Source organism: Equus przewalskii, chromosome 22, assembly GCF_037783145.1.
Source record: "Equus przewalskii isolate Varuska chromosome 22, EquPr2, whole genome shotgun sequence".
NCBI classification, from domain to species: domain Eukaryota; kingdom Metazoa; phylum Chordata; class Mammalia; order Perissodactyla; family Equidae; genus Equus; species Equus przewalskii.
This window is the reverse complement of record NC_091852.1, coordinates 36,792,139-36,819,584: the sequence shown is the minus strand read 5'-3', so window position 1 is coordinate 36,819,584 and position 27,446 is coordinate 36,792,139. Positions and strand designations below refer to the sequence as shown.

The 27,446-nt window shown below is 42.4% G+C and overlaps 1 protein-coding gene and 1 long non-coding RNA gene across 18 annotated transcripts in view; both read left to right on the top strand.

Annotated features, from left to right (window-relative positions):
* PLIN2 (perilipin 2) overlaps nt 1-27,446 on the top strand; it is an 83,565-nt gene that overhangs the window by 32,431 nt on the left and 23,688 nt on the right. For 2 of the 17 annotated variants that reach the window (XM_070589774.1, XM_070589782.1), the window contains exons 2-3: nt 3,846-3,957; nt 9,404-9,497. The exons of 2 other annotated variants lie outside the window; for them this stretch is intronic. In XM_070589774.1, the coding sequence (XP_070445875.1) occupies nt 9,469-9,497 (29 nt within the window). In that variant the 5' untranslated portion in view covers nt 3,846-3,957; nt 9,404-9,468. Of the gene's footprint in view, nt 1-3,845; nt 3,958-9,403; nt 9,498-15,992; nt 16,087-16,830; nt 16,946-19,052; nt 20,736-27,446 lie in introns of those variants that run through there. 13 more of the 17 variants (XM_070589780.1, XM_070589789.1, XM_070589781.1 and 10 more) reach the window with 11 other exon arrangements.
* LOC139078410 (uncharacterized) lies at nt 23,238-25,909 on the top strand. The gene is made up of 4 exons (XR_011531343.1): nt 23,238-23,833; nt 24,508-24,658; nt 25,230-25,414; nt 25,649-25,909. It is a non-coding gene; the product is annotated as an uncharacterized lncRNA (long non-coding RNA).

Here is a 27,446-nt window from a genome sequence, read left to right as displayed (position 1 = left end):
TGATGTCAGATGCAATCATCTCTATGTATAATACATCGGTCAAAGTTCAAGAACTGCTTATCTATATGAAAATATTGCTCTCCTCTTTGCACGGTTATCTCAACAGTTCCAGAATTGTTTGGGTAATAAACTTTGTTTCTCACACAAAAAGTTATGTTTTTTAGCCAAGTTGATTGTAAAGCAAAATTTTGAATGTTGTTAATAGATTTATGCCCATTTGCATAATAAAAAATTGCTCCAAATTTACCATTATCACATTGACTTAGTCATTATCTGCTGTTGCTACCACTTGCCTGTTCTTAAATTCCTCTTACGGGTCCCCATTTATCTGCCACAATCTGCATTTTTTCGCTACTTCTACTGCTAAATAATCCTCTCAAAGGAAGCTTTTTGTCCCACCTCTTCCCATCAGCTCATTGTTCTCTGACCACAAAGACCAAGACCAAAGCAACATAGCACCATCATACCATTTATTGCATCAACAAACGCTGGGTCAAGGGCCGTACTTGCTCACAGGTGGAAGGTTTTGAGACTCACCTCATTGGTGAATTGAAACAATTATATTAAAATGTAGAATTAAAATTGAAACAATTACTTAAAATGTCCCTCTGCAGGCCTCAAGCATTTAAGAGTCTCAGAGGATTATAACTGGTTCTGAAGGAAAGATTCATGATGAATGACCCAGTCTCATAGGTTGGAATCATAAGATTGTAGGGTTTTAAAGGTGCACACGAGTGCGCATTTCAGAAATTATCTTATTCAGCTCCTCATAGATGAAGCAACTGAAGCCTAGGAGGACAGCATGGTGACTGTGACCTTGGACAATTTACTTATCTTCTCGTTGCCTCGCTTATCTTTTAAATAGATTTTAGCAGTGTCTATAGCTCAAAGGGTTATTTTAAGGAATAAATGAGATAATGCAAGGGAAGAACTTAGAGCAGTGCTTAGCCCAAATATATCGTTCAATAAATCTTTGCTGCTGTGACTATGGATACAACAATGAACAAGGACTCCTGATCTGCTGTTAATTTGTAATGAACTCAGAAAGTTCCTCCGTTTTACCAATCTGTGAAATGAAGTTGGACTGTGATTCAAGTTGAACTGTGGGGCCCTCGGGAGCCACAGGACTGCAGGGAGGAAATGGAGAGACCAGCAGGCAGGCAATGCACACCTACGCTCCTTCAACCAAACATGTTTAGCTTTGGTCTTACTTCTTATATTTTTGCATAGAAGAGTTCTGCTGAAAAAATAAATAACTACATAATGAGATCATCTTTAAGGTTCTTTCAGATTCTATGATTTTGCAACAATCACACAGTGTCCCTCTGTTATTCTGGTTTCAAAATAAAGACTAGAGTTTTAAAGTTTTAAAGGATAAGATCAATTTATGACCATAGGCACAGAGCCAGGACAGAACTCTAGGTCTCCTGATGATGCGGGGTCAGTGAGCCAAGGAGTCGAAAGAAAGATTTCTTGGACTCTCAAGATCTGGCAGTAGTGCTCTTTTATTTAGAGAATAGTGTGGAATAGCATGGGGACAGGACCCATGGGCAGTCAGAGCTGCTGCGTGGGGACAGGGCCCACGGGCAGGAGGAGGTGCTGCTGCTGCCCCCGCTACTGCTTGCAAACACGGCTGGAGAGTAAGGCTACATTTAAGGCATAGGTACGTGAGCCATCTCTTTACAAGACAAAGGAAAGAACATGGAAAAAAGTTAAAGTGGTATCAGTGCAGGTGGGGTCTGGCCATTGGGTGATCCCATAACTTTTAGATAAGAATCAAATTGGATTAAGTAAAGGCCAGAAGCCACCACCCTAAATCAGTTACATGAGATTGCCAAACAGTAACCAACTTAAGTTCTTGCCTTCCCCATTAAGAGTTTCCATCCTGCCTTCCTTCACAAATGCAAATGTCTCTCAAAGGGCAAGCAAATTCCAGTCCTCGGAGCCTGCTTCTCATCTGCAGTTTTAAAATTAACCAACCTGAAATAATCCTCATCACTGACAGTAAGGAAGAGGCATGATAATTTCTTGAGGTTAATAGGAAGGATGATCCTCAAATGATTAATGCTCAGTAATGCTTGTGGACATGCCTGTGTCTTGCTAATGGGGAAACAAATCCTGCGTTTTTGCTTCTTAGTTTCCTCTTGAATTGTTCAAGGGGTGCGTGTTCTTTTGCACAGTGCTGATGACTATCTCCTCTATGATTACCACATTTATTTCCCAATCCTTTTCTGGGTAACTGAAGATTCAAGCTTGCTGAATTATAGTTTATTGAGAAAGAGGACCTTAAGGAGAGATGTTACCATTGCTTCAACTTGCATTTATTTATCAAAAGGTTATAGAGTATTTATTGCCATACCAGAGTATTTGTATATTTCAGATGCAATTCTCTGATATAGTTCTAATTTTCAGTGAACCCAACCCAATTTCAAAGCTCTAATCAAAAAAGACTTTGGAGATATGTCAAAATATTAAATGACTGAAATTTGTTGGTGCACAGTAAGCTAATGGTATATTTTCTATTGGGTTAAATTATTACAGTAGGGCTGGCCCGGTGGCGCAGAGGTTAAGTTCGCATGTTCTGCTTCTCCAAGGCCCGGGGTTTGCCAGTTCAGATCCTGGGTGCGGACATGGCACCGCTTGGCAAAAGCCATGCTATGGTAGGCGTCCCACATATAAAGTAGAGGAAGATGGACATGGATGTTAGCCCAGGGCCAGTTTTCCTCAGCAAAAAGAGGAGGATTGACAGTAGTTAGCTCTGGGCTAATCTTCCTCAAAGGAAATAAATAAATAAAGTAAATTATTACAGTAGTCTTGTTTTCCCTGCATTCAGACTTTCTCAGGATAAAAAAATGTTTACATTTTCAAGTACTCTATCAGATTCCAGTATATAAATTCCATACTATTCTCTCTATCTTGCCTTTTCAAGTGTCTCTGAACTCACGTTTCCATTGTAGGAAATACGCAGTTTAAGGGCATTGACTTTCATCAGGTAAGAAATGTAACCCTAAAAGGTACATGGCTTTCTACTGTGTAATTTTAATTCCCATCTAGAACATACCTAGTTCAGACTCTGATACAAGGTGTTGCAGTCAATGTAACAGATCCGAATGTAAATGAAAGGACATGCTTCTGCATTTTCATGAAGAGTCTATTAAAGCCTAAATTTCACACTAAATCTTTTACATATGCATTTTTTCCCATATGGTGGGACGTATTGTATGTACAATGAAAAGGAAATATTTTGCCTAGCCATGATCACTGTCTCTCGGTTTCTCTACCTGGAGATGACCACTAGTCTCAGTTCCTTATCTATCCTTGGAGCGGTTCTTGAATGCTTCAGTTTAAAAGACTGAACTTAAAATGTGGGGAGGCTTTCTTATAATGTAAACATGTTTAACAGAGAAATGTAATTTGCAGAATATAATTAACATGCCCGACACCATTCTGCAACAGCTGAGGACTGAACAAAGAGGAAAGTACAGAGTGTCTTTTCTAACTATAGTATTTGCCTGCCTAGGCATCTAGGTTTCCATTTTAAAGATTCCTTAGGAAACCCCAACTGTTACAAGGAAGTATTGCTTTTGGTTTAATGTTTATCCTGCTAGAGCACTCCACCCTTGAATGATCTTAGTGACTAATAGGACTGGCACCAGTTCTCACTTACCGGCTTGTTTTTTGTGCCGACTGCTAATTTGCAGTCGTAGACAAAACTAGACTAAAGAACTTCTTAAAATAAATAAGAGGCAACGGCGCAGGTGCTCTTTAATTTTTAAGTTGGCCTGGAACAATAGCCTCACCGAGAAGTCATATGGTCAGTCGGTTGGTCTTCTGTTCCCTGACAGTTAGAGGGCCCTCCCCTGCCGCCCACAGTGACTCAGAAGGCAGCTGCGGAGAACAGGAAGGCCGGAGATTCATGTGACAAGCCACTGGCCTTCACCAGGGCAGACAAAGCAGGTGGGTGTCTTCCCTGCCCCACCCCCACCCTCTAGCTTTATGTTGCATTTCGGGGATTGTTTTTTTCCTCCTCAAACTGCTCTGAATTTTCTCTTTGACCTAATTTCATCTGTGGAAAAATGCTGTCTGGAAGGGCCTGCTGAGACTTTGTCTGGGCCTGTCTCACTCAAGAAGGCCAACAATCTGTTTGCACACCAAGAATGGAAAAAATGTTTCTGTGCTTCAGAGATTCCTGAACACACTTTTTCCAGAATGAATCAGTTCCTTCCAGCAGGGATAGCTGTCACTAGTTGGGAAAATGAAGCTGTCAATAATCGGTGGCCGGCTTCTAGGTTTCAAAAGAGACTCCACGTCCTCACAGTTTCTTGGAATCTTTCTTCACCAGGTTTAAGTCCTTGTTCCCCGAGGGCCACCTATGTTGGAATCATCAAGATTAAGGAGTCATTCTCCCTACAGAAGGACCCAGTAATCCTGATTTTAACAAGCACTACGACTCACTTTATGCACGAAATTAACTCAGTTAAATCAGAGTTCGCAAGCATTCACTTGCAATACTGAAGGAGACAGTCCTGGGGAAGAGGGTGTTGTGCACGCCTCCCGTGACGTTGCCTCTCTATTCCCCTCTCTCCCCAAAAATGCCATTTCTGATGATGTTGGGTGGTCACTATAGAAGGAAGTAGAGGAAAGAGTAGGAGCTAAGGAAACAGCAATGTTCTCTCCTGATTGACTGGTGGGGGAATGGTTCCCTGTCCTGCGCTGGGGAAGTGAGAGGTCAGAGGTGGCCAAAAAAGAGAAGACAGGCCTAGCCAGGCGGAGATGCAGCACAACCAGCACTTCATCACTGTTGTGCCCACCTTTGGCAAGAAGAATGGCTCTAATGCCAACTCTTAAATCCTTTGTAATCCTGGCTTTCTCCAATAAAGACACTTAGGACAGTGACAAAAAGATTTCACAAATGCCTTAAAAATAGGCATTTCTGAAAGGACTGATTTTAGAAAGCAATGGACCAAAATGCTTAAGAATCACTCACAAAGCTTGTTAAAAACGCAAATCTTCCCTACTCCCCATTCTAATTAAGTAGGGATGGTGTGGGTTCTGGGAACCTGCATTTGTTAAAGCACCTGAAGGACTCTAATGCAGATGGATCTGGGGGCACATCAGGAGATCACTTCTTTAATGTACTGGGCCCTGGAGCAAATGATAGACTGGGAGAAGACAGTTGCAACGTCTACAACTAACAGGAGATTTGATAGCTAGAACAGCAGTTTTCAAAGTGTAGTCTCTGGAGCCATGGGGTCTTCAAGAATTTTCAGGAGGTCCACAAGATCAAAAATATCTTTATAATAATACAAAGATTTTGCCTTTTTCATATGTTGACTTTTGCACTCATTGTCCAAAATCAGTGTTGGGTAAAATTGATGGCCTGGGTAACTTAGGGGATAGTCATGTGTTTACTGAGATAGATGCATGGGAAGAATAGCACAAGGGGAAAGGAAGAGTTCGATTTGGGATGTGTTGATTTTGAGGTGCCGATGGGACATCCAGATAGAGTTGTTATGTAGGCATTCATGGATGTGGAGCTCAGCAGAGAGTTCTGAACTGGACGTACGTGCAATCAACCATATTTAGGCAAGATGGGTAGTAATTATGCCTCTTTTTCACATGCACTCTAATTCTCCTGACTAGTTTGTCTCCTTGACATTCTCTTTTTGCCCCAGGATACAGAGCCAAGGATAAACTTACCCATCTGTGTAACCTTGGGCAAGTTAAAAAAGCCTCTCTATCTCTCAATTTTCTCATCTATAAAATGAGGATGAAGAATCTTTGTTATAGAATTGCTGTGTGGATTAAAGACTTAATGTGTGTTAAATGCTAAGAAGAGTGCATGGTACATAGCAGGCGCTCAATAAAGATTCGCTGTGTTTTATAATTGTGGCACCTGTACTTTCTCTTTATAGCACTTAACACAATTGTTCGCACATAATTACTAGATTGTAAGCTCCATGAGAGTTTGGTTATGGATCCCTGCAGTATCTCTAGCACTCGTATGTAGTAGATGCTCAATAAATACTTATTCAATGAATTAATAAATCTGTTCCCCGGGGTTGTGGTTGTATTGTTGTAAATTCCTTTCCATCTTTAAGCTACCCTTGATTTAACTCCACTCAACAGGTTGGAGAAGCGAGTTCACTGTGACTTCTTCTTTGCTTTGTAGTGTGTGTCCCTCACAACGCCTATGATAGTGCACATCCACAAGGGGTCAATACGTGTTGAGGGGTTGGTTGATTGAATAATGTGGACTGGTCCCCATCTCCTGCCCCAGTTTTGCCTGTTGTCGTCAGATACAAGGCAAAGAGAAAAATTAGAGAAGCAACTCTTAACCTACAGAGGTCAAATTTTTACTTGGATTTTTTGAAGTACCATCTGGCATCCATAGGAACTTGCCTGTCTTTGTCCCCTACTAGTCTGAAACATCAAATACCCCAGGCCAAGAGCCTAATGGCCAGTATTGACTACTTCATCATCTCAAGTATTACAGCATTCAATTCCATGCATGCCCCATATTGTGAATTAATAGATGTTAGTGTAATCAAAAGTGTTTGTCTTTTTCATCTTGTGCTTTGCAGATGAATGAGTAAATATTCACTATTCTTCTCTTTATTGTACCAAAATCAGAAATATATCAGAGCATCAATAATTCACTATATGTGTAGCTTTGGGTAAGTCATTTCTCTCTAGAAGTAAATTTCCTCATTGAAAAAATGAAGAGCTATATCCTTCAATACACCAGACCAAACAAATTAATTTTGTTCAGTTTTCCCCTCTGCTCCCAGGGAAAAAAATAAGAGTCCATCTTTCCATAAATCTGGAGGTAAATTTATTTTTATTGTGCTTCTGTTACTACAATGTAGGGACTTTTCCTTGAAAACAAAATACTGAAAATATAGACTTCTTTTTTCTATTTGGCCATTAGATGTCGCTCAACATCCAGGAAGTGTAAGAAACCAGCCAAGCACTATGAAACTTGTTTTTCCCCCCCTGGGCCCGCCCCTTCCCACTGCCTGAATCTGTGAGTGGCTTAGTTGTCTATTGGTATTTGTGCCTCAGTGTCCTGCCATATCCAACCAAAAATCCCCTCAGCCAGCCAGAAAACGTGTTCTCCAAATGTCTTAATTTTGCCATTTAAGTCAACATATAATTGAGCATTTTGACTTATTACCTACTAGGATCAAGGCACTCCATGCAAGAATTCCCACTCATCCCCGACCACCGAGTTCAGATGCCGCCTCCACTGTGGAGCCTTATCCCGCCCTCCTTCCTAACCCAGAGCACTGTAGAAGACTTTGTCACAGTACTTCTGTGTTGAGTTTGTTTACAAATCTGTCTCTCCAAATTCTGGAAAAGATTCTGAATCTCCTTCATAATAAAAGAAATGCACACTAAAACTACAAAGAGAAGCCATTTTCACTTAGGAGACTGGCAAACATCTACATTTTCTCTCTTTTTTTTTGAGGAAGATTAGTCCTCAGCTAACATCTGCTGCCAATCCTCCTCTTTTTGCTGAGGAAGACCGGCCCTGAGCTAACATCCGTGCCCATCTTCCTCTGCTTTATATGTGGGACGCCTACCACAGCATGGCTTGCCAATCGGTGCCATGTCCGCATCCAGAATCCGAACCGGCAAACCCCAGGCCGCTGAAGTGGAATGTGCAAACTTAACCACTGAGCCACCAGGCTGGGCCAAACATCTACAATTTTGATAACACATTTGGTTTAGGGTAACAGGCATTTCATACATTCTTAGTAGGAGCGTATACTGGTTGATGCCTTCTGGAAGACAGTTTGGCAGTATCCATCAAAATTTTAAACAGCAATTCTTCTAGACATTTTTTCCTAAAGATATAGTGTACTTGTACACATGCACAAATATCTGTATAAGGAGGTATTCACTGCACAATTGTTTGTGGTAGCAAAAGACTGGAACTGACCTAAATGTCCATTGACAGGGCACTGGTTAAATTGTACATCTTACAGTGAATTACCAAGTAGCTGTTAAAAGAAAGAAGTACATTTATAAGTACTGATACAAAATTATCTGCAACATATATTGTTAGGAAATCGCTAGGTGCAGAAAAGTGAGAGAAGTTGTAATAGTCAACATTTACTGAGCACTTTAAAATGGAGTTTCTCATTTAATCTTCATGAAAACACCAAGAAGTTGGCATTTATCATCACATTACAGATGAAACTGGGGCAGAGAGAAGTTAAATAATTTGTCCAAATTCTAGCTAGTAATCAGAGGAACTGCCGTTTAAACCAGGGTGGTCTTGATTTCAGGGTCCTTGCTCTTAATCATTATTCTACATTTATGTGTAGTAGTGTAGGGGATATATAGGTGCTATACAGATTTTTTTTAAAAGGCGGGTGCATATGTATATGCACCATACATTCATAACAGCCTGCTAACAGTGGCTGCACCTGGCGGGAGGATTGGGGGCTAAAGATCAAGGGTGGGAGGGAGAGTTTCTTCCCATTCGATACTGGTGGTCTCAGCCTTGGGTGCATATTAGAATCACCTGGAGAACTTTTAAAACTACTGTTGCCTGGGCCTGTTTCAGGTAAATTAAATGAGACTCTGGGAGAAGGGCCCAGGCACTGGCGTTTTTTCCAAAGCTTTCCAGGTGATGGAAAGGTGAAGTTGGCATTAAGAACCACTCTCTGGGGCTGGCCTGGTGGTGCAGCGGTTAAGTGCACACATTCTGCTTCAGTGGCCCGGGGTTCACTGGTTCAAATTCTGGGTGTGGGCATGACACTGCTCATTAAGCCATGCTGTGGCAGGCATCACACATAGAAAGTAGAGGAAGATGGGCATGAATGTTAGCTCAGGGCCAGTCTTCCTCAGCAAAGAGAGGAGGATTGGCAGCAGATGTTAGCTCAGGGCTAATCTTCCTCAAAAAAAAAAAAGAACCACTTTCTATACACTCTTGTACTTTTTTTTTTTTTTAACAATAGTAAATGTTACTTTAAAAAGAATCTCACAAGGGATCATTGTGTCTTATGACACAGATCTCTGGAGAACATCGTTTCCTGGTCAACACACTTCTTTATTGTGCTAAATATTCCATCTCTGAAAGTGGAGGATGTATTAGACTGTTTAATTTAGCAAAAACAAAAGGTTTAAATTTTTGCCAAAAATCCTTAATATATACACTTCATTTGACAAATTACCCATCACTTGATATAATCTTTGAGTTCATCCTCTTTCTTTATAATAATACAAAAAAAGCCTTCTGGCTTAACATATCCTTCATATAATATAGATTTTTCAGCACAAAAGAGCCAATGTTCCATAACTCTAAGTTATCAATTTACACATAAAACACTTTCAGCAATGATTTAAGTTCATCAGTCACAATTCTGTTCTCTGTTTTATTGACATATTACAGCTAAAGATGGGCTCTCCAGAAAACTCGAGTGAAGGCTTGACTGAGAGTGAAGTAGAACACACACCATGAAACCCAGAAGAAAAGTTCATGCCAGGTCAATGATTAACAGGTCCTTGCTTAATAAACTGATGAGATTTGGGATGAGGAAGACTAATAGTAGCATGAATGCATTTTTGGCAGACTTGAGTAGGGGAATGTTGCCCTGAGGGAAGAGGGGTGGTGCTAAGTAGGATAGCTGGCAGGTGGGTGATCAAAGGTGCACTTAGTCTGCCAAAGACCTGTAGGGAGTCCCCACCACCCCACAATAGGTATCTTGTGTGTGTGTGTGTGTGTGAGGAAGATTGGCCCTGAGCTAACATCTATGACAATCTTCCTCCATTTTATGTGGGATGCTGCCACAGTGTGGCTTGATGAGCGGTGCTAGGTCCGTGCCCATTCGGAACCTGCAAACCCCAGGCCACCAAAGTGGAGCACGCGAACTCAACCGTTACACCACCAGGCCGCCCCAGTAGGTGTCTTTTTGATCCTTAAATTAGCATCCTCTGACATATTTCTTTTTCCTCTTAGGGAAAAAATGTCCTAGTATTCATCACCTCCAACCCCCTTCCTTCTTCAGAATGCTGCTGTTAGACTTGAGGAGTGCTTTAAAATAATTTTTAATTGTTTTGCCTTTTACAACCTGCACAGGGAAACTGAGGCATACTCGGACATTTTCCTACAAAGTATGTGTTCCATCCTAATGCCACATTTCAGTACAGAAGCTTGAATGCAACCATGGTTTCATGGTGAACTTTGGTTTCATCAGGTGAAGACTGAATTTTAGCATTGCAGTTTTTATTTAGCCACAAGCGGATTACCTAATATTTGTTCTCATTTCACAGATTAAGAAAGTCCTTCAGGGGCCAGCTCCGTGGCCCAGTGGTTTAAGTTCATGCACTCCGCTTCGGCAGCCCAGGGTTTCCCTGGTTTGAATCCTGGGCGTGGACATGGCACCGCTCATTAGGTCATGCTGAGGCGGCATCCCACATGCCACAACTAGAAGGACCCACGACTCAAAATACATAACTATATACCAGGGGCTTTGGGGACAAAAAGGAAAAATAAAATCTTAAAAAAAAAAAAAAGAAAGTCCTTCAGTAAAAGTCTCTCGTTTGCCTTTCACGTGATTGTTGCCAGAAAATGAGAAACCCAGTTACATCCTGAATGTTGCTGCCTCAACAATAGACCTAAATAGACCTAAAACCATAGCGGGCTAAAATAAAATTAGAATTATGAAAAGAAAAATTCGATGCTAATTTTGCACGGAATACTTGCAACCAATTTGTTTCATAGGTCACCAGAGCAGCTAGACATTTGTTTAATAAACGGTTACCGAATACCTGGCCTTTCATTTAATTTTCCTCCTGATTTATAGTTAATAAATATATTTGGATACTATGTGTCCTGTGTGCCAGGCACTATCCTGTGTAGGCACTTTATACATCACGTTTAAGCTTTCCTCTGGCTTGTGTTCCCCTCCTCCTAACTGCCTTTCTTCTTGTAGCTCACATTTTGCCTCTCCTACTCCTTTCCTTTATTATTTACTCTGCTTTCATCATTTTTCTCTCTGTTTCATCACTCCATCCTTGGAATGCTTTTTCTCCTTTTTCTGTGACATCCCCCTTTTCCTCTTTGCTTGCCTTTTGTGTATGTTGATCAATGTGAAGAAAATTCAGAGGGAAGTCACAAACAGGTTTTCTTAAAATACTTTTTTTTTTTTTAAAGATTTTATTTTTTCCTTTTTCTCCCCAAAGCCCCCCGTACATAGTTGTGTATTCTTCGTTGTGGGTTCTTCTAGCTGTGGCATGTGGGACGCTGCCTCAGCGTGGTCTGATGAGCAGTGCCATGTCCGCGCCCAGGATTCGAACCAACGAAACACTGGGCCGCCTGCAGCGGAGCACGTGAACTTAACCACTCGGCCACGGGGCCAGCCCCCTTAAAATACTTTTAAGTTCTCATTACCACCAACGATTTATGAGTTTTTGGTGTTCATATCCTCACCAATTTTTAAATTTTAGCTTTTTCTAGTGGGTGTGTGGTGGTATCTCATTGGATTTGAGGTTGCAGTTCCCTGAACACTAATGATGTTGAGCATCTTTTCCTGTGCTACTGGCCACTCACTTATCTTCTTTGGTGAAGTGTCTATTCAGATCTTTTGCCCATTTTTTAAATAAGTTTTTGTCTTTTTTATTATTGAGTGTAGGAATTCCTTAAATATTCTGGATACAAGACTTTTATCTGGGGCCAGCCCCGTGGCTGAGAGGTTAAGTTCACGCACTCCGCTTCGGCGGCCAAGGGTTTCGCTGGTTTGGATCCTGGGTGCAGACATGGCACTGCTCATCAGGCCACGCTGAGGCGGCATTCCACATGCCACAACTAGAAGGATCCACAACTAAAATATACAACTATGTACTGGGGGGGATTTGGGGAGAAAAAGCAGAAGAAAAAAAGGATTGGCAACAGTTGTTAGCTCAGGTGCCAATCTTAAAAGAAAAAAAGACCTTTACCTGATATAGCCTTTGTTAATACTTCCCCCATTGTGTAGCTTGCCTCTTCATTTCCTTAAGGGTGACTTTTGATGACCAGAAGTTTTTAATTATGATGAAGTCTTCTTTATCAGTTTTTCCTTTGTGGCCATTGTTTGCTGTGTCCTATCTAAGAAACCTTTGTCTAATTTCAAGTCATGCAGACATTTTGATATGTTTTCCTCTAAAAGCTTTATGGTTTTAGCTTTCACATTTAGGTTTGTGATCCATCTCAAAATAATTTTTGTGCATGTTGTGAGCTAAGGGTTAGGATTCATTTTTTTCCATGTGAAATTTAGTTATTTCGGCATTATTTATTTTATTTTTTTAAGGAAGATTAGCCCTGAGCTATCTGCCACCAATCCTCCTCTTTTTGCTGAGGAAGACTGGCCCTGAGCTAACATCCATGCCCATCTTCCTCTACTTTCTATGTGGGATGCCTGCCACAGCATGGCTTGCCAAGCGGTGCTGGGTCTGCACCTGGGATGCAAACTGGCGAACCCCGGGCCGCCGAAGTGGAAAGTGCGATCTTAACTCTGCACCACCGGGCTGGCCCCTCAGCATACTTTACTGAAATGACTTGACTTTACTCATTGGATTGCTTTCATGCCTTCTCTGAAAATCAAAAGGCCATATAAGGATGAGTGGTTTGCATTTTTAAATTATCTTTTTGGTATTGATTTTTCATTTTATTATGTTGTGATCTGAGGATCTGGTTTATATATTGATTTTTTATTTTTGTGCACCTTTTTGGCTTACTACGTTGTCAGTTTTATTAAATAACCCTCAGGTGCTTGAAAAGTATGGTTTTTCTCTAATTATTAGTTGCAGAATTCTGTATCAATCATTTGAGGAAGTGTTTCGTGTTGTACAAATTTCATATTCTAAGAAAATGTTTTTTGGCTTGAGTTCTCATTTTTTTGAGATATTTGTTATAGTCTCCTAGCTTGGCCTGCTTGTGGGATGGCAAGGAGGCCAGTGTGTCGTTCAAACACGGTAAGGAGGAGAGGAGTAGGAACTGAGATCAAAGAAGCAGTGGGGCCAGATCACGTCTTAAGGGCTTTGGACTTTACTATGAGTGTGTTGAGCCATCTTTGAAGGGTTATGAGCAGAGGATTACACTGTGCTGTGTTGAGAATAGAATAGCGGGGTGTGGGGTGCGGGTTCTGTAAGGGACTAGTTCAGAGACCACTGTAGAAGGCCAGGCAAAAGAAGATGAGAGTTTGGACCAGGGTGGTATAGAAGGAAGAGGTGAGAAAGTGTCTGGAAATATTTTGGAGATAATGTGTCGACGAAAATAATCCATATCCAATCTATAAATGAAAATTTGGGTGAGTTTATTCTGAGCTTAAATCTGAGGATTATAACCCGGGAGAGTCTTTCCACAAAGGAACAGAGCACTCCAAAGAAGTGGGGGTATAAGGGTGGTTATATACCCTCAAAGAGGATGTTTCACATAGGATTGAACTGTCCCTTTTACAATAGTCGCGAGACTGCTCTGTCGGCACAGCGATTGATGGAAATAGCAGGTAGGTCTTCTGTCTCTATGAACACAGCAGGGTGGCAGTCTGTTGTCTCCAGCTGGGTGGTCACAGGTGAGCTGGGAGGTGAGTGCAGCAATCAGTTCCTAGCCTAAAGAAAAATGCTAATGTCGGGGGGAAGTTGCATCTTTATCTCAAGTGCCTTTGTTCTGGCCAAAAGAAATGTCTAAGCAGATATGCAATGCGTGCTCAATAGCCAGTCAGGCCCTTTTGGAGGAAAAAAAAAAGAAGTCAGCACGAATTAGGTTTATACCAAATGGCTTCCTCATATACTCCAATATATCCTATTGCTTGCCATTTTTATTTGTCAATGCCAACAGATTTTGTTAATAGTTTAAATGTGAGGTGTGAGAGGAGGAGAGGATTCAAGGATGACTGCAAGATTTTTGGGCTGAAGTACTGGAAGAATGGAGTTACTGATTACTAAGGGGGGATGTATGTATATATCTGTGAGCTCCTTAGGGGCATGCTTCTTAATAGTGCCTTCATGATCCGAATGCCAACAAATATAATAATGTTAATTAATCATTTAATCCTTACACAAACCTAGATGACAGGTTCTATTTTTATTCCCATTTATACATGGGGACACTGAGCTCCATAGAAGTTCAAGAACTTGTTCAAGCTTGCCTAATTAGGAAAAAAGAGAACTGAGATTCTTCTTTTTCTCTTTGTAAATTTTCTCCAGATCTAGCTACTTACTTTTCCTTAAAAACTATTGTTTTAATTTTTGAAGAGGTGACAGAGTCACAAGTTTCTCTTCAACCTTTTTTCTCAGCCATCCACTTCCCCTCCCACAGGCAACCAGTCTTACTAGTTTCTTGAATATTCTTCCAGAGATATTTTGTTCCCTAAATAAGCAGCTATAAAACAGAAAATATTTTCCCCCTCTTTTTTTCATGGAGGGTCACAAAGTTTATACACTGCTCTGTACTGTTTTCCACTTGGATAACTTTCCACACAGTAAGACCATAATTTGTTTAATTAGTCCCCTGTCGGTGAACACTTAGCATATTTCTAGTCACTTGTTATTATAAACACTAGGGCTGCAGTGAATTACTTGTACATATGCCATTTGCAAAGATGAAAGCTGGTATTATAACCAAGATCTGCCTGACCTTAAAGCTACTTAATTTCCACACCGCACCGCCTCCCCATATGTTGTTGATTGATTTGACAGGATGATTCTTCTTGGCTCCCCTCAATTTTATGAGAATACTTTATGCCTTTACCCCTGTGACACTCAGCTCCCAGCCCCAGGCATAGCCACTCCTGAACACCTCTTAAGGTCATAAATACTCAGTCTCTTCAGGGGATCTTTTGTGGGAACCTCGTCCACACTGGCATGACCCTGATGACAGAGTCCAGAAAAGGGGAAACTGAGAGCACTTCAGAAAGGTTTCCTTTGCTTATTGGTTTAATGAATATGCACTTTGGGAAGTAACCTAGAGGGTGAGTGTCTACGGCAAATGGAAAACCTTTCCTAAAGTCAGCTGATGATCCAACTCTGGCAGAGGCTGATTGCACGCCAGTATCTTGAGCAATGTATCACCTCATCATACGTGACAGGTAACCTTCATCATTTTTGTCTTGCACAACTTTTCATTGTGCATAGGGCGAACTTTGTTCTGGATTTGAATCATTTCCTTTGAAATCTTACATCTGCTTTGTGGTGCTAAAAGGTTTACTGGTCTCGTAATAAGTGAATAATTTAGCAACTCTATCTAGCTTTGAACTTTGGCCTAGTTTGTGTTGAAAAGACATGTACTCCTCTGTGAACTTTCACCCAGATATCTGATTCCCTGAAATTATTAATAGTACTGGAGATGGACCTAGTAATTCTTTTTAATCTGTTGATATTTGAGATCTCTAAATACTTCATAAACATTATTAACACATACATTTAAAGTTAAAACCACTCTTCCATCTCAGCCATAGAAAACAGCACTTACCTTTTTCATCCTCTGGTAATAGTAATAATTAATACTTATTGAGCCCTTACTACATGCTAGGTGGTGTTGTAAGCCCTTTAGGTAACACTCACAACAGGTGGGTTCTATTATTATTATCCCCATTTTATAAGTGAGGAAACTGAACAGAGAGGTTAAGTAATTTGCTTAAGGTAATACCAGATCGCTATTAGATAGCGAAACTGGGATTTGGACTCCCTGAAGGTGGCTTGGGAGCCCATACTATTAAACATTATGCCATGAACTTGTTAGGACACATGTCCTCCATCTATCTTACTGCTACTGCCATTTCCTACCTGTCCTTCTTGTTTTTCTGTCCTACCCGTCACCACCTCTACCCTCTACCATCTTAGCCAAACACTGGCAAAACGGAGTTGGGGAGCCAGCTGTCAGAACACAGTAATACAATTTAATGATGTACCAAAAAGTCATGATACTCTGGGAAAAGGTAATATTACCAATGGCTCTGTAAGAGTTAAGAACGTATCAGTGAGTGTCATTGTCTCTTTTGTAGAGGCCAAAAGGCTGGTTTGGAAAGTCAATCCACATCCTGGGATAGGTGTGTGATTAGGAAGGGTTCAAGAATCACCCATGACCCTCCATGTGAGGTAGGTGTTGACTAGCTGAAGAACACTTGTCTTCCCACCCCTGGCTTCCTAGAGATTTGAGACTTCAGGGTTTCCACAGAAGCCAAACAAAACTAGCCTTTCTTCTTTTCAAAAGAGCGGTCCTTCCTGAATATTTCTTGAATCCTCCATTGATCTCTCTCCAATCCATCCTCCACACTGCTGCCAGAGACCACATAAACCCAGTGTAAACTCCTCCAAGGACTCCCCAACCTCACTTTCAGAATAAATTAAACTCCTGAGCTTATCACTCCAAGCCTTGCTGATCTGATCTCTGCCTCTGTCTGCCACTCCCTCACACATACTCTTCATTTCACTCCCTTCCGCAAATGCAGTGGCTCACCTTTGTTCCAGCTGGGCCCCTTAGCATGCTTGTCAAGGACCTCCCAGATCTACTTTTCTAGCCTCATCTCCCACCATCTTCCGACATGTAGCCTCTGTCCCAGTCTCGTGGTTCTCTTCCCTATCCTTCACTTGTTCTTAAAGGCCCTGCTCCAAAACCACCTCCTTTATAAGAGCTTCCTTGTGGCCACCTCCCGCCTCACCCCCAGTTTGAATGAGCTGCTATCTTCAGCTATGTCCTCAAGGCATGATTCTCTGTTTAGATCACATTACATCTTCAATGTGCATTTGGTTGTTTACAATCTTTTCTCCTCCAATAGGTCGTAGGCTCCTTGAGATTGATGACTGACACTGCATCTATTTCATTTCTGTATGCCTCTGCAGTTTCTGCTAAAGAACCTGGCCCGTACCTGGTGTTCATTCATATAGCCTGGAATAGCCTATTTCTTATGAATGAAAGAAATGCTAGGCAACATTTGCTAAATCATTTGTTTATGAGGTAAGTCAAAATAACAGGTGATGCTACTCTCTTCAGTTTAAAAACTGAAGTTATATCTTTCAGGTGTGGCTGAAAGAATCTAGAATGGCACTGTCCAATATGGTAACCATAGCCACATGTGCCTATATAAATTTAAATTAATTAAAAATAAAATTGAAACTTCCATTCCTCAGTCACATTATCCATATTTCAAGTGCTCAATGGCCTCATGTGGCTAGTGTATGGTTAGCACAGCTATAGAACATTTCTATCATTGTAGAAAGTTCTATTGGACAGTATTGATCCAGAAAGATCATTGGTACAGGTCAATGGAGTTCAAATAAAGTGTATATACTATTAGGAAACTATTCTTATGAGCACAGTAGGATAACACTGATAACATCATCTTGGAGAATATCTGTTATTGCTTTATCTTTGGAATATTCAACACTTAGTCAGTAACTCAGGCTTGCAGTAGAGAAAGAAAAAAAAGGAAGCCATTGGGGCTGGCCCCATGCCTGAGTGGTTAAGTTCGCACACTCCGCTTCGGCATCCTGGAGTTCCACTAGTTCAAATCCTAGGTGCGGACATGGCACTGCTCATCAGGCCACGCTGAGGCAGCATCCCGCATGCCACAACTAGAAGGACCCACAACTAAAAATATACTACTATGTACCCGGAGGCTTTGGGGAGAAAAAGGAAAAATAAAATCTTAAAAAAAAAAAGGAAGCCATTAGTAAAACATATGGGTTAGAAAATTGCTTTGAGGAAAACTTCAGCAATCAGAATGCTGTATCTTAAAAGTAACGGATGATTGTCAAAAACAAACTTCTGTAGGCCTTTTCCAAGATACACAGAGTGAAAAGAAGATATACTGAGTAAAACAGATTTTATTTTTTATCTTAGAAATCTGTTCTCACGAAAAAGCCAAAGAACTCTTTCAGTCAAGAGGTAAAGTAAGTAGATAAAAGCAATTTCAGAGGTGTGCTCAGATAAAATTCTTTCTTTCTTCTTTTTTTTAAGGAAGATTAGCCCTGAGCTAACTCCTGCTAATCCTCCTCTTTTTGCTGAGGAAGGCTGGCCCTGAGCTAACATCCATGCCCATCATCCTCTACTTTATACGTGGGATGCCTACCACAGCATGGCTTGCCAAGTGGTGCCATGTCTATCAACTTAAAAAGTAGGATATGCCTTCAAATAAGAGAAGGAATTTACCGTATGCTTCTAGACACCTGAAAAACACAGTATTGTGTGCATTTCTTCTTAGAAAAGAGTTTACATTTTAAGAATAAATATTAATGGCCTCAAAAACACTGCTTTGGAGACGGTAAAAAAAGTTGTATATACGAACAATGTATACAGGAGGAAGCAAGAGGATATATATCCTGGATCATCTGTCCTGGGTTCCTACAATGTGAACTTTTCAAGGCATTTGGAGGAGAGAGGGATATTTCAGATTTTTCATCAACAGCTGTAGAAAGTCCTTCAATGTGTCAAAATTACTGGTACCAATGAGAATTGGTACTTTTCCCAGTGATTTCTCCTGACTCTTTTGGTCTGCTCCCTAAGTCTAGATATTCCTCAAAGTTTTCTCAGAACCGTCCTTTCTTTTCTTTCTGGAGTCTCTCCCTTGACCCTTAACCATGTCACACAACTCCTAACTCCAGTTATCCCCTCCAAGGTAGTGACTCCTGAATCCACCTTCCCCACCCTGAGCTCTGTGTCAATAGGGCAATGTGTGCAGGCCCATGCAGCTGGACTAAGGACCATACTTTGAGTAGCAAGGCTCTAGATGAGGAGTTGGCAAACCTTTCCTGTAAAGGGCGAGATAGTCCCTGTCCCAATTATTCAACTCTGTCATTGTAATATGAAAGCAGCCACAGACAATTCGTAATCGAATGGGCATGGCTGTGTTCCAACAGGATTTTATTTTCAAAAACAAGAGGCAAGCAGGATTTGCTTCTAGTTTGCTGATCACTGTTCATCACTGATTGTCAAGCAGGAAGCCCCTTCAGAATCCACTTGGAGAGAAAGACGGGAATGAGAGGGAGGGAGGAACTGAGTACCTTCCTCCTACTCACTGCATTGGAGCAATTTAACTTTGATCCATTTTTTTTTTTTTCCCCAGAGCTGAGTGAGGGATCATCTGCACAAAAGGTTTCATGCCCAAAGGTTTGAAAGTCACTTGTCTACATGTTATCTGAGGTTCATTCTAGGTATGAATCTGTCACCACCCTCAATCTAGTCACTATCTGCTTGGATCCATCTTCTCTGCCAAAGTAACATCATTGCCCACTTCTGACTGTATCATTTCTCCAACCAGAGATTTCCATGTGTCATTCCCAACCTACCTCCTAATCTCACCCTGCAGGCCTCTAACATACCTTCGAGATCAGCCGCACGGGCTCTATGTAGGACACTCCCCAAAGACGCTTTTCCTTCTGTCTTTCTGCGTGTTCTCCCCTTGCCCAGATGCCCTCTCCCTCCCACTCCACCCTTGCACTTGGCAATCCTCAAATGCTACTTGCCCTGTGGAAGCATCTATAATTTCACCACCCAGAAGCAGTCTCCTCTATGCTCCTGTGTACTTTGTTCATGGGGCTTCTGTGTCTCCAGGTCCCAGCTCCCCTGCTGGATTAATGTTCCTTAAGAGCAGGCGTCACATTTTACAGATTCTTCTACCCAGCATGGACACAGCTTAGTACCACATCCATAGCAGCTGTTTGAGCTCTTTATTTGGATTGAAACAGGGCATGCCTTGGCAGAGCGCATCCTACCTGCCCAAACCCTTCTGGACCTGCATGCCATCTTCTCAATTCTTCCTCCCCCACTGCCTGGAGAGGGCCACAGTTACAATGCACAGGTGTTTCCCATTGTTCTTAGATGGTAAGAGTACCTGGTTGATGCTTGGAAGCTGAGAGAACAAGATCCAGGTAAGTGAGCAGTGAAGGGGACATGAGAAAGGGACCGGGAGGGGGAGACAAGTCCAGAAGCCTTGGGTGGCAGGCATACGTAAGGCATCTGACCCAGGAGGGCAAGGTGTAGGCTGAGGCTGCTGCCGGGGTTTGGAGACACAGTGTCCTGCGGTGGGAAGAAAGCAGCAGACTTTGGAAAGGGACACACCTGTGCTTAAAATTTACAGCTGTTTAACTTTGGGTGGATTTCTAACCTTCTGAGCTTCACCTGCATATTAAGAATAAAAGTATCTGGGGCTGGCCCGGTGGCGCAGCAGCTCAGTGCGCACATCCTGCTTCGGTGGCCCGGGATTCACCAGTTCAGATCCCAGGTGTGGACATGGCACCGCTTGGCAAGCCATGCTGCGGTAGCCATCCCACATATAAAGTGGAGGAAGATGGGCACAGATGTTAGCTCAGGGCCAGTCTTCCTCAGCAAAAAGAGGAGGATTGGCAGCAGATGTTAGCTCAGGGCTAATCTTCCTCAAAAAAAAAAAGAATAAAAGTATCTTTTGAAATGTTCTGAGGCGTAGACAGACTGACTCTGGTACAGAGTAGGGCTCAACAAGTGGTATTATTGGTTCTGAAGAAGGAGAGTGAAGAGGAAAAGGAGATTTTAAAAAAAAGGAAAAGGCAGTTCTTAAGATAAATGTCAATTTTTTTTTTCACCCAGGATTTATGCAGCACATTCCATTGGCTTCCTTTTTAACCATGGGTGAAGTGAGAGGGTACTGGTCTGGCATGTGCATAGGAAATCACCTGGGGATCTGTTCAAATGCAGATTTTCATTCAGTGGGTCTGAGTGGGCCTGAGATTGGACATTTATGACGTCATCCGACTGGTCTCTGAACCTCACTGTGAGTAGCAAAGTTGTTGTCCACGTAGGCTGTTGAGATAAAGGTGATGGATGGGTCTGCTGGGCTGTCTCTCAGAAGGAGGACGTCAGCTAAGGGAGGTTAAAGTCTGTGGGAGAGAGAGCACCACGTGGGATGATGGGGCCAAAGGGCAGGGAAATTATAAGTGAAAAAGAGAACTTGTGTTCTCTGGGCTTATCTGCAGACCATATTCAGACACAAGAAACTTGATTTAAACTCTTCCCAGGGAACTTTAATCTCTTTGGACCTTGCTTGAAATGCTAGAATAGGAAAGGGATAAATGAGAGACAAGATAGCATATGAGGTTTTTGCAGCAAACCATTACCACCTTTATCCCCTAGCAAAGTAGTATGATGAGTTGGAAAAAGCTCCAACACATGGTGTCAGCTGAGTGACTTTAATTAAACTACCTAAACCATCTGACTTAATTTCCCCAGCAATAAAATGGGAATAATAACTAAAGCAAATATAGCAAATTATTAATTGTAGAATTTAGGTGGTGGGTGTATGGGTTTACACCGAACAATTCTTTCAGCTTCCCTTTGTGTTTGAAAATCTTCATACTAAAATGTTGAAAAAATTATGTTTCCTACCTCTGAGGTTTCTGTAGGTAGAAATGAGATAAATTAGTACATAGTACATGTGTCTAAATAACATTAGCCTAGTCTAAATGATGGGTGCTCTCTGAGGGACTTCCTCTTAGCAGTTTTAGAAATTATTTTATAAGCATAAATATACATAAAATATCTCTGGAAGGAAAGACAAGAAAACACGAACTTTGGTTGTCTCCAAGGAAGGGGAACTTTGTGTCTGGAGGACCAGAATGAAAGGGAGACTTTTCACTGAATTTTGTCTTGCAAGTTTTGAATATCAGAACATATGGATGCATTCCCTATTCAAAAATAAAATAACAGACATAGAGCTCTGCAAGTCTAACAGTCTGCCTCTTTTCCAAGTAGTATAATAAGTGTTGAATTGCAGAACTTATGAAACCGGCAAACAGTTAGCCACTGATGATTAAGTGGCTAGGAACTAAAGTTTCTTTCCTTTTTGCAATTACTGATTATAGCTTTTAGCTGTTTACCCCCCCCCCCCCCCATCGTTCACTGTGCTGTTTAGGCAATATGCTGTCTGACTCTCACTAGGTTCCTAAGATAACATCTCCCTGGAGCCTGGGTCACCATGGTAATGGGTGTTTGAGCTGTTTTTCAGGAATTAGAACCCCGTGTCCACTTCAGGCCCATTGAGAGCACCAACCCATCAACTGGGTCTACGCAGATGTCTGATAAGCAACAAACACTCTACCCTCAGGTCATGCTAATGCCACCATCTTGTTTACTTGCATCCTATGAAGAGCCAAGAAGTCTGAATACGCTTGCTTGCACAGATCACCAATTACCTCACCTTTCCTCACCTCCAATCACCTATCTCCACATTTCAGACCACCTTGCCCCCCTATGCCATAAATATCCCTCAGTCCCCATTTTCAGGGAAGCGGATTTGAGACTCATTCTCTCACTTCCTCACTTGGCTCCTTGTGACTAAACCCTCTCTCTACTGCAGTGTCGTCATCTCAGTGTTTGCCTTTCTGGGCAACGGGCAAAAACGAACCTGGGTTCGGTAACACTTGCTGTGCATGGCTCTTGGTTAGCAAAGCAGTCAATGTCCAGCTTCATAAAGTGGGGCATCGTGGAGCTGGACTGACCCATCAGCAGCCAGCTGGCTCTATCTATTTGAGGACGTTTTTAGCTATGAGCCAAAGGACTGCATTTTTCCTTCTTGCTTTCCAGACAGGCCTGGGCTGAGGAAGTAACTAGGTTGGGTAATCTAGAAGAATGAGGGGTTCAGAGACAGACTGGCGGTCTGAAGACCCTACTGCTGCAGTCTTGCATTAAAGGAGGCAGAGAGAGTGTGAAGAACTACACCTCAGGCTGGGGCATAGTCCTGTGTAAATAGTGGTTTAGATATTCCATACTTTACCGTTTACAAAGCGTTCATAAACAATGCCTCCTCAGAGCTATACAACTGCCCTAAGAGGTTGGTGGGCACGGATTTTGTCTTGTTTTATTGAAAAGAAAACTAAGTGTGGGGCTGTGAGATATGCCTCTCAGATATCCTTCCAACCTCAGGAAGCAGTTGGCTGAGGGACCCTGCTGCGTTCTGAAGTCCATTGATGTGTCTGAGCTGAGGCCATGCTGCCCACAGGCTGCTCCCAGCCAGTGGCAGGGTGCGGCAGGAATATCAAGGCAGGCTGGTTCTTTGGAGACGTGGAACTATCCTGAGGGTTTGAGTGCTTCCCAACTGCCTTGCTGAACTGTCCTTAGAGTGTACTGCAGCCTAACATGCTTCCCCCTAACCGTCCTTCCTTCCTTCTCTTCTTCACTCCTGGTGAGGGCTGCCTCACAGCCTGATGGCTCTCCCAGCCTCTCCTGGCTCCCTCCCATTTTCTCTCAGAGGCATTACCTGCAAGTTTAATACTGTTTTGGCATCAAGCATAGATCTGAGTGATTCCAGGCTGTGCTTCTAATCAATGCACTATCTTGCCTTTCTTTTCATGAAATTCATTTCGGTTTGAGTCACTGGATGGGCATATCCTTTTTCCCATCAGCTTGCTGCCTATCAGCTTGTTTTTAATATTTTATTATTAAAAATATTTATGTAAATGTGATGATGTCTGGCATATTATCTACGCCTATAAATGAAAATTATTTTATCTTGTTGAAAATGTAATTGTGCTTTATTAAATTATGTAAAATTGTAAGGCTCAGTTTCACAAAGTTTTCTGTTTAGTTGACATGCAGACTTTGAGGTTTCTTTTTTCTGTTTGTTTTTTGGTTTTTTTTTGTGGAAGATTAGCCCTCAGCTAACTACTGCCAGTCCTTCTCTTTTTGCTGAGGAAGCCTGGCTCTGAGCTAACATCCGTGCCCGTCTTCCTCTACTTTATATGTGGGGTGCCTACCACAGCATGGTGTGCCAAGCGGTGCCATGTCCGTACCCAGGATCCGAACCAGCGAACCCTGGGCCACCGAGAAGCGGAACGTGCGAACTTAACCGCTGCGCCACCGGGCCGGCCCCTTGAGGTTTCTTTTGTTGTTGTTGTTCTTTGTTGGATAATTTGTCCCCTACCAGTCTCCACGTCCACTTTTCGTTGTCCTTATTAGTGCTCTGGGGTTCGTAATTATGCTGGCCATCCTAGAGATTCTAGGAATTTAAACAGGCCAGAAGGACTGTTGGCAGGTAGCCCTTTGGTCTGGGAGGGAATATCTTAAACCCACAAATGCTAGTCTAAGGAAGAAGCTGTTTAAGTCTGTTGAAATGGTGTCAGCAGAAGAATGGGAGTATTATAAGCTGTTAGTAGGACACCAGTTAACATAAGGTGGAGAAGAGGCAGAGAAACCTGCAGGCTCTTACCTCAAGGATCTTCCTGGAATTGGCGGGCAGCAATTGGGTTGGCTGTTTGCGTGAGTTCCCAGGACCCCACCAAGAGTTCATTCTGGATGAACAGGACATTTTGTCAGAACAATTAGGGCTTCCTTTCTAGAGTGTGCTTGGCTGGGAAAGAAGCAGGAACCCCTCAGGGGCCAATATTCTAGCAGTGGTTGACCCTGAAGCGATGCATGGAAGGGCTACAGAGTAAGGATAGTGGAGAGGATTTTTGAAGCAATTTGAATAAGCTGAGTCTTGTGGAAGCAACCCTGGTAGACAGCCGACCAGAGCATTATAATGCTTACCACCCACTCATATGTCCCCACAGAGACAGGAAGTGTGGCTGGAGGGTAGGAGGACAGTGCCAAAGCCAGAAAGCCAGAAAGGCCAAAGGAAAATGAGAGCTCGAGCAGCAGTACTTGACTTGGTGAAGAAATGAAGAATGTCTTTAAGGAACTGTGTCTGTAAGCTGACTGGTGGTGAGCAGGAATCAGTACCTTACGCACATGTGCACACACACACACACATACACACAGAAAGTGAGAGAGAAAAGGAACAATATTACCTTGCCCCTTTACAACAATCAGAAGCCTCAGATGTTAACTATATTTTGGGCTTTTCAAGAGCAGGGGTCATGAATTTTCCCTCTGTTGCATCCCAACATGCCCAGCACAGAGCTGCATGCATGGCAAGGCCTCCTTGAATAGAGTGTTATTCTTTTGGGCATCATGGAAAATGGGTTCTTGGCTCCCTGGCAATATGCACTGTGCTAAATGATCTGCATACCAAGACCACAAAAGGTCACCACATCACCTCCAACATTCTTCCTCCACACACTTTGAGGGCTCTGCCCAATGGTGGGGTTCTAACACACTTCTTTCACCAAGCCTGAGGTTTGTTGTTGCCATCAGTCAATACTAGATTAAACCCCTGTGGCCATTAGCCCTCTTCTGAGAGGCCTGAGGAATCAAGTATAAACAAAAGATATGGAGGTGAGCCATTGGGGGTGGTGGTGCGCAAGGACCTGAAGGGGAAACTACATTCTGACAGGTGGAAGACAGTGCCTACAGGCTCAATGGAGTGAGTCACAAGAACAGGAAGCCCAGGGGGCTTTTACTTTTTCCAAGATTTATATCCGCACAATTTCCTGCCTATTCAGAGGATTGGTCAGGAGCTGCCAAGTCTTCTCAGGGACTCTCACAGCTGCTTGAAGATTACATTAGGGATTTTCAAAGGTAGGCAGGACTATCACAAGAAAGTCTGGCATGAAGCTAATGATGGTAATATATGATCCACTGCTAAAGGATATGCATGCTGCTTTTTCTATATTAACCTTGTATCCTGCACTAATCCTGCTAGCACTGCTTATTAGTTACAAGAGTTCTTTTGTCCGAATCTTTGTTTCTTTCACTCCCAATAAGCCCTGGGGTAACTCGTGGGTCGCAAGGATTTATGAGTTTGTTTTACAGAGGAAAGAGAATGCCTTCAAGGATCACCAGATAACCAGACCCCAGCTGCCTGTTGACACCCAGAAGTCAGACTGCCCAGGGGGTTATGGAGAGTGAAGGAAACACATTACCCCTCTGTTTCTCTGAAACTCCTCTTGGCACACCCCTTAGCTCTATAAAACCCCCTGCTTTCTTCTGTTGTCAAGATGGATTTGAGAGAACCCATGCTCCCGTCTTCTCCTTTTTGACCAATTCGAATAAACCCTTCTCCGTGTCCAAGCACCAGTGTCTCAGTGTTTGGCTCATTCCGCATCAGGCACATGAATTTGAGATTAAGAGGTTCAGTATCACAGCTTCTTTTGCTTACATTACATTGCATGTAGTTACAGGTCTGTTCATTCTCTCTCATTACTATATAATATCCTCAACCTTTTATTTCGAAACATTTAAAGCCCCAGAAAAGTTGAAAAACTAATCCAATGAACACCCATGTCCCCTTCACCTAGAACGTGAGGGACCATTATTATTTCCGCTTTATAGAACTAAAACAACTAAGGCAAAGAGAAAGTAGAGGACTAGCGCAGCCCGTGCACCTGGGATCTCGTCTTGCCTGACTGCTGCTTAGGCAGTCACAGACTGTGGGCAAATCATCTAACTTTTTGGAGGCTATTTCTTTATTAAGATGGAGTAGGAATTCCCATTTCATTGCATTTCCATGTTGTTGTGAAGCTCAAATACGAGGAACATGTGAGAGTGCTTTGTGAAGAATAAAGTGGTGGTACTCAAAAGGGGGATTGTTAAAATGCAGGTTCCTGGGCCTCACTCCCAAAGATAGACAGTAGGTCTGGGGCAGAATGTTTAACAAGCACCCTAGGTGTTTCTGATGCACAAGTCCCCTGACCAACTATGCAAAAAGACTTTTGTAAAATAAAGGTTCTCAAACTTTGGAGACTATCAGAATCACCTGGAGGGATTGGGTGTTATTCTTGCCACTAGCTCCTGTTGTCACAGACTCAAGAAGATGGCAGAGAGTTGCAGGTGCGGAATTTGGTGTGCTTCATGCTCTGTGGGCTGGGAGAGGCTGGCCCCAGGATTAGTCCCGTGAGCGCTCTTCTTCACAGCATAGAGAAGCAAAAGGAAGCTTGCTGAACTTTAAAGGGGGCAAGTGATTCACAGGTTTAAAACAAAACAGGAAAAGAGGGAGGCATTTGTAGGTGAAAGGGCAAGAGTCTTCTGTTGCAAAATAAGAGGTCAGATTAGGGAGAAGTAAAAAACAACTATCATCATTATTTAAAATTCGGTACATTCCTGCCTTCTTACTTCAGGGCGGGTGGGGGGAGGACAACAAACCGCAAATATCTGCTTAGAGCACCAACAAAGCCTGAACGCCAAAAAGAAAAGAAAAGAAAAGAAGAAAGTAATTTGATTGCTTAAAGCATTGAAGATGTCAACGGGGGCAGGGGAGAGGGGAACGTTTTTGGATTTCCTAATTGTTACTTTGTGGTTTAGACTTGTGTTTTATTTTGAATTACCTGCGGGCGGGGCGAGGGGTGGAGGATACCATAATTGTTTTCTCTTGCTGAGGGCCTCTGGATGTAGTCAGTCATGTATGAGGGATACATTTTTAATGGATCAGTTTGGAGCATTGAATATGATGAACACTATCTCTATGCCTGCAACATTAGTTAAGTAATTGAGGTAAGGCTTCCCAAAATTCAAATTTCACTGCTTGAGGAAGCCCCCCGCCAGCCTCCTGCATCATTGCCGCCGCCTGTTGCTCCCCATCCTGAAGGCCAAGGACCTGGGGACCATCCCGGCG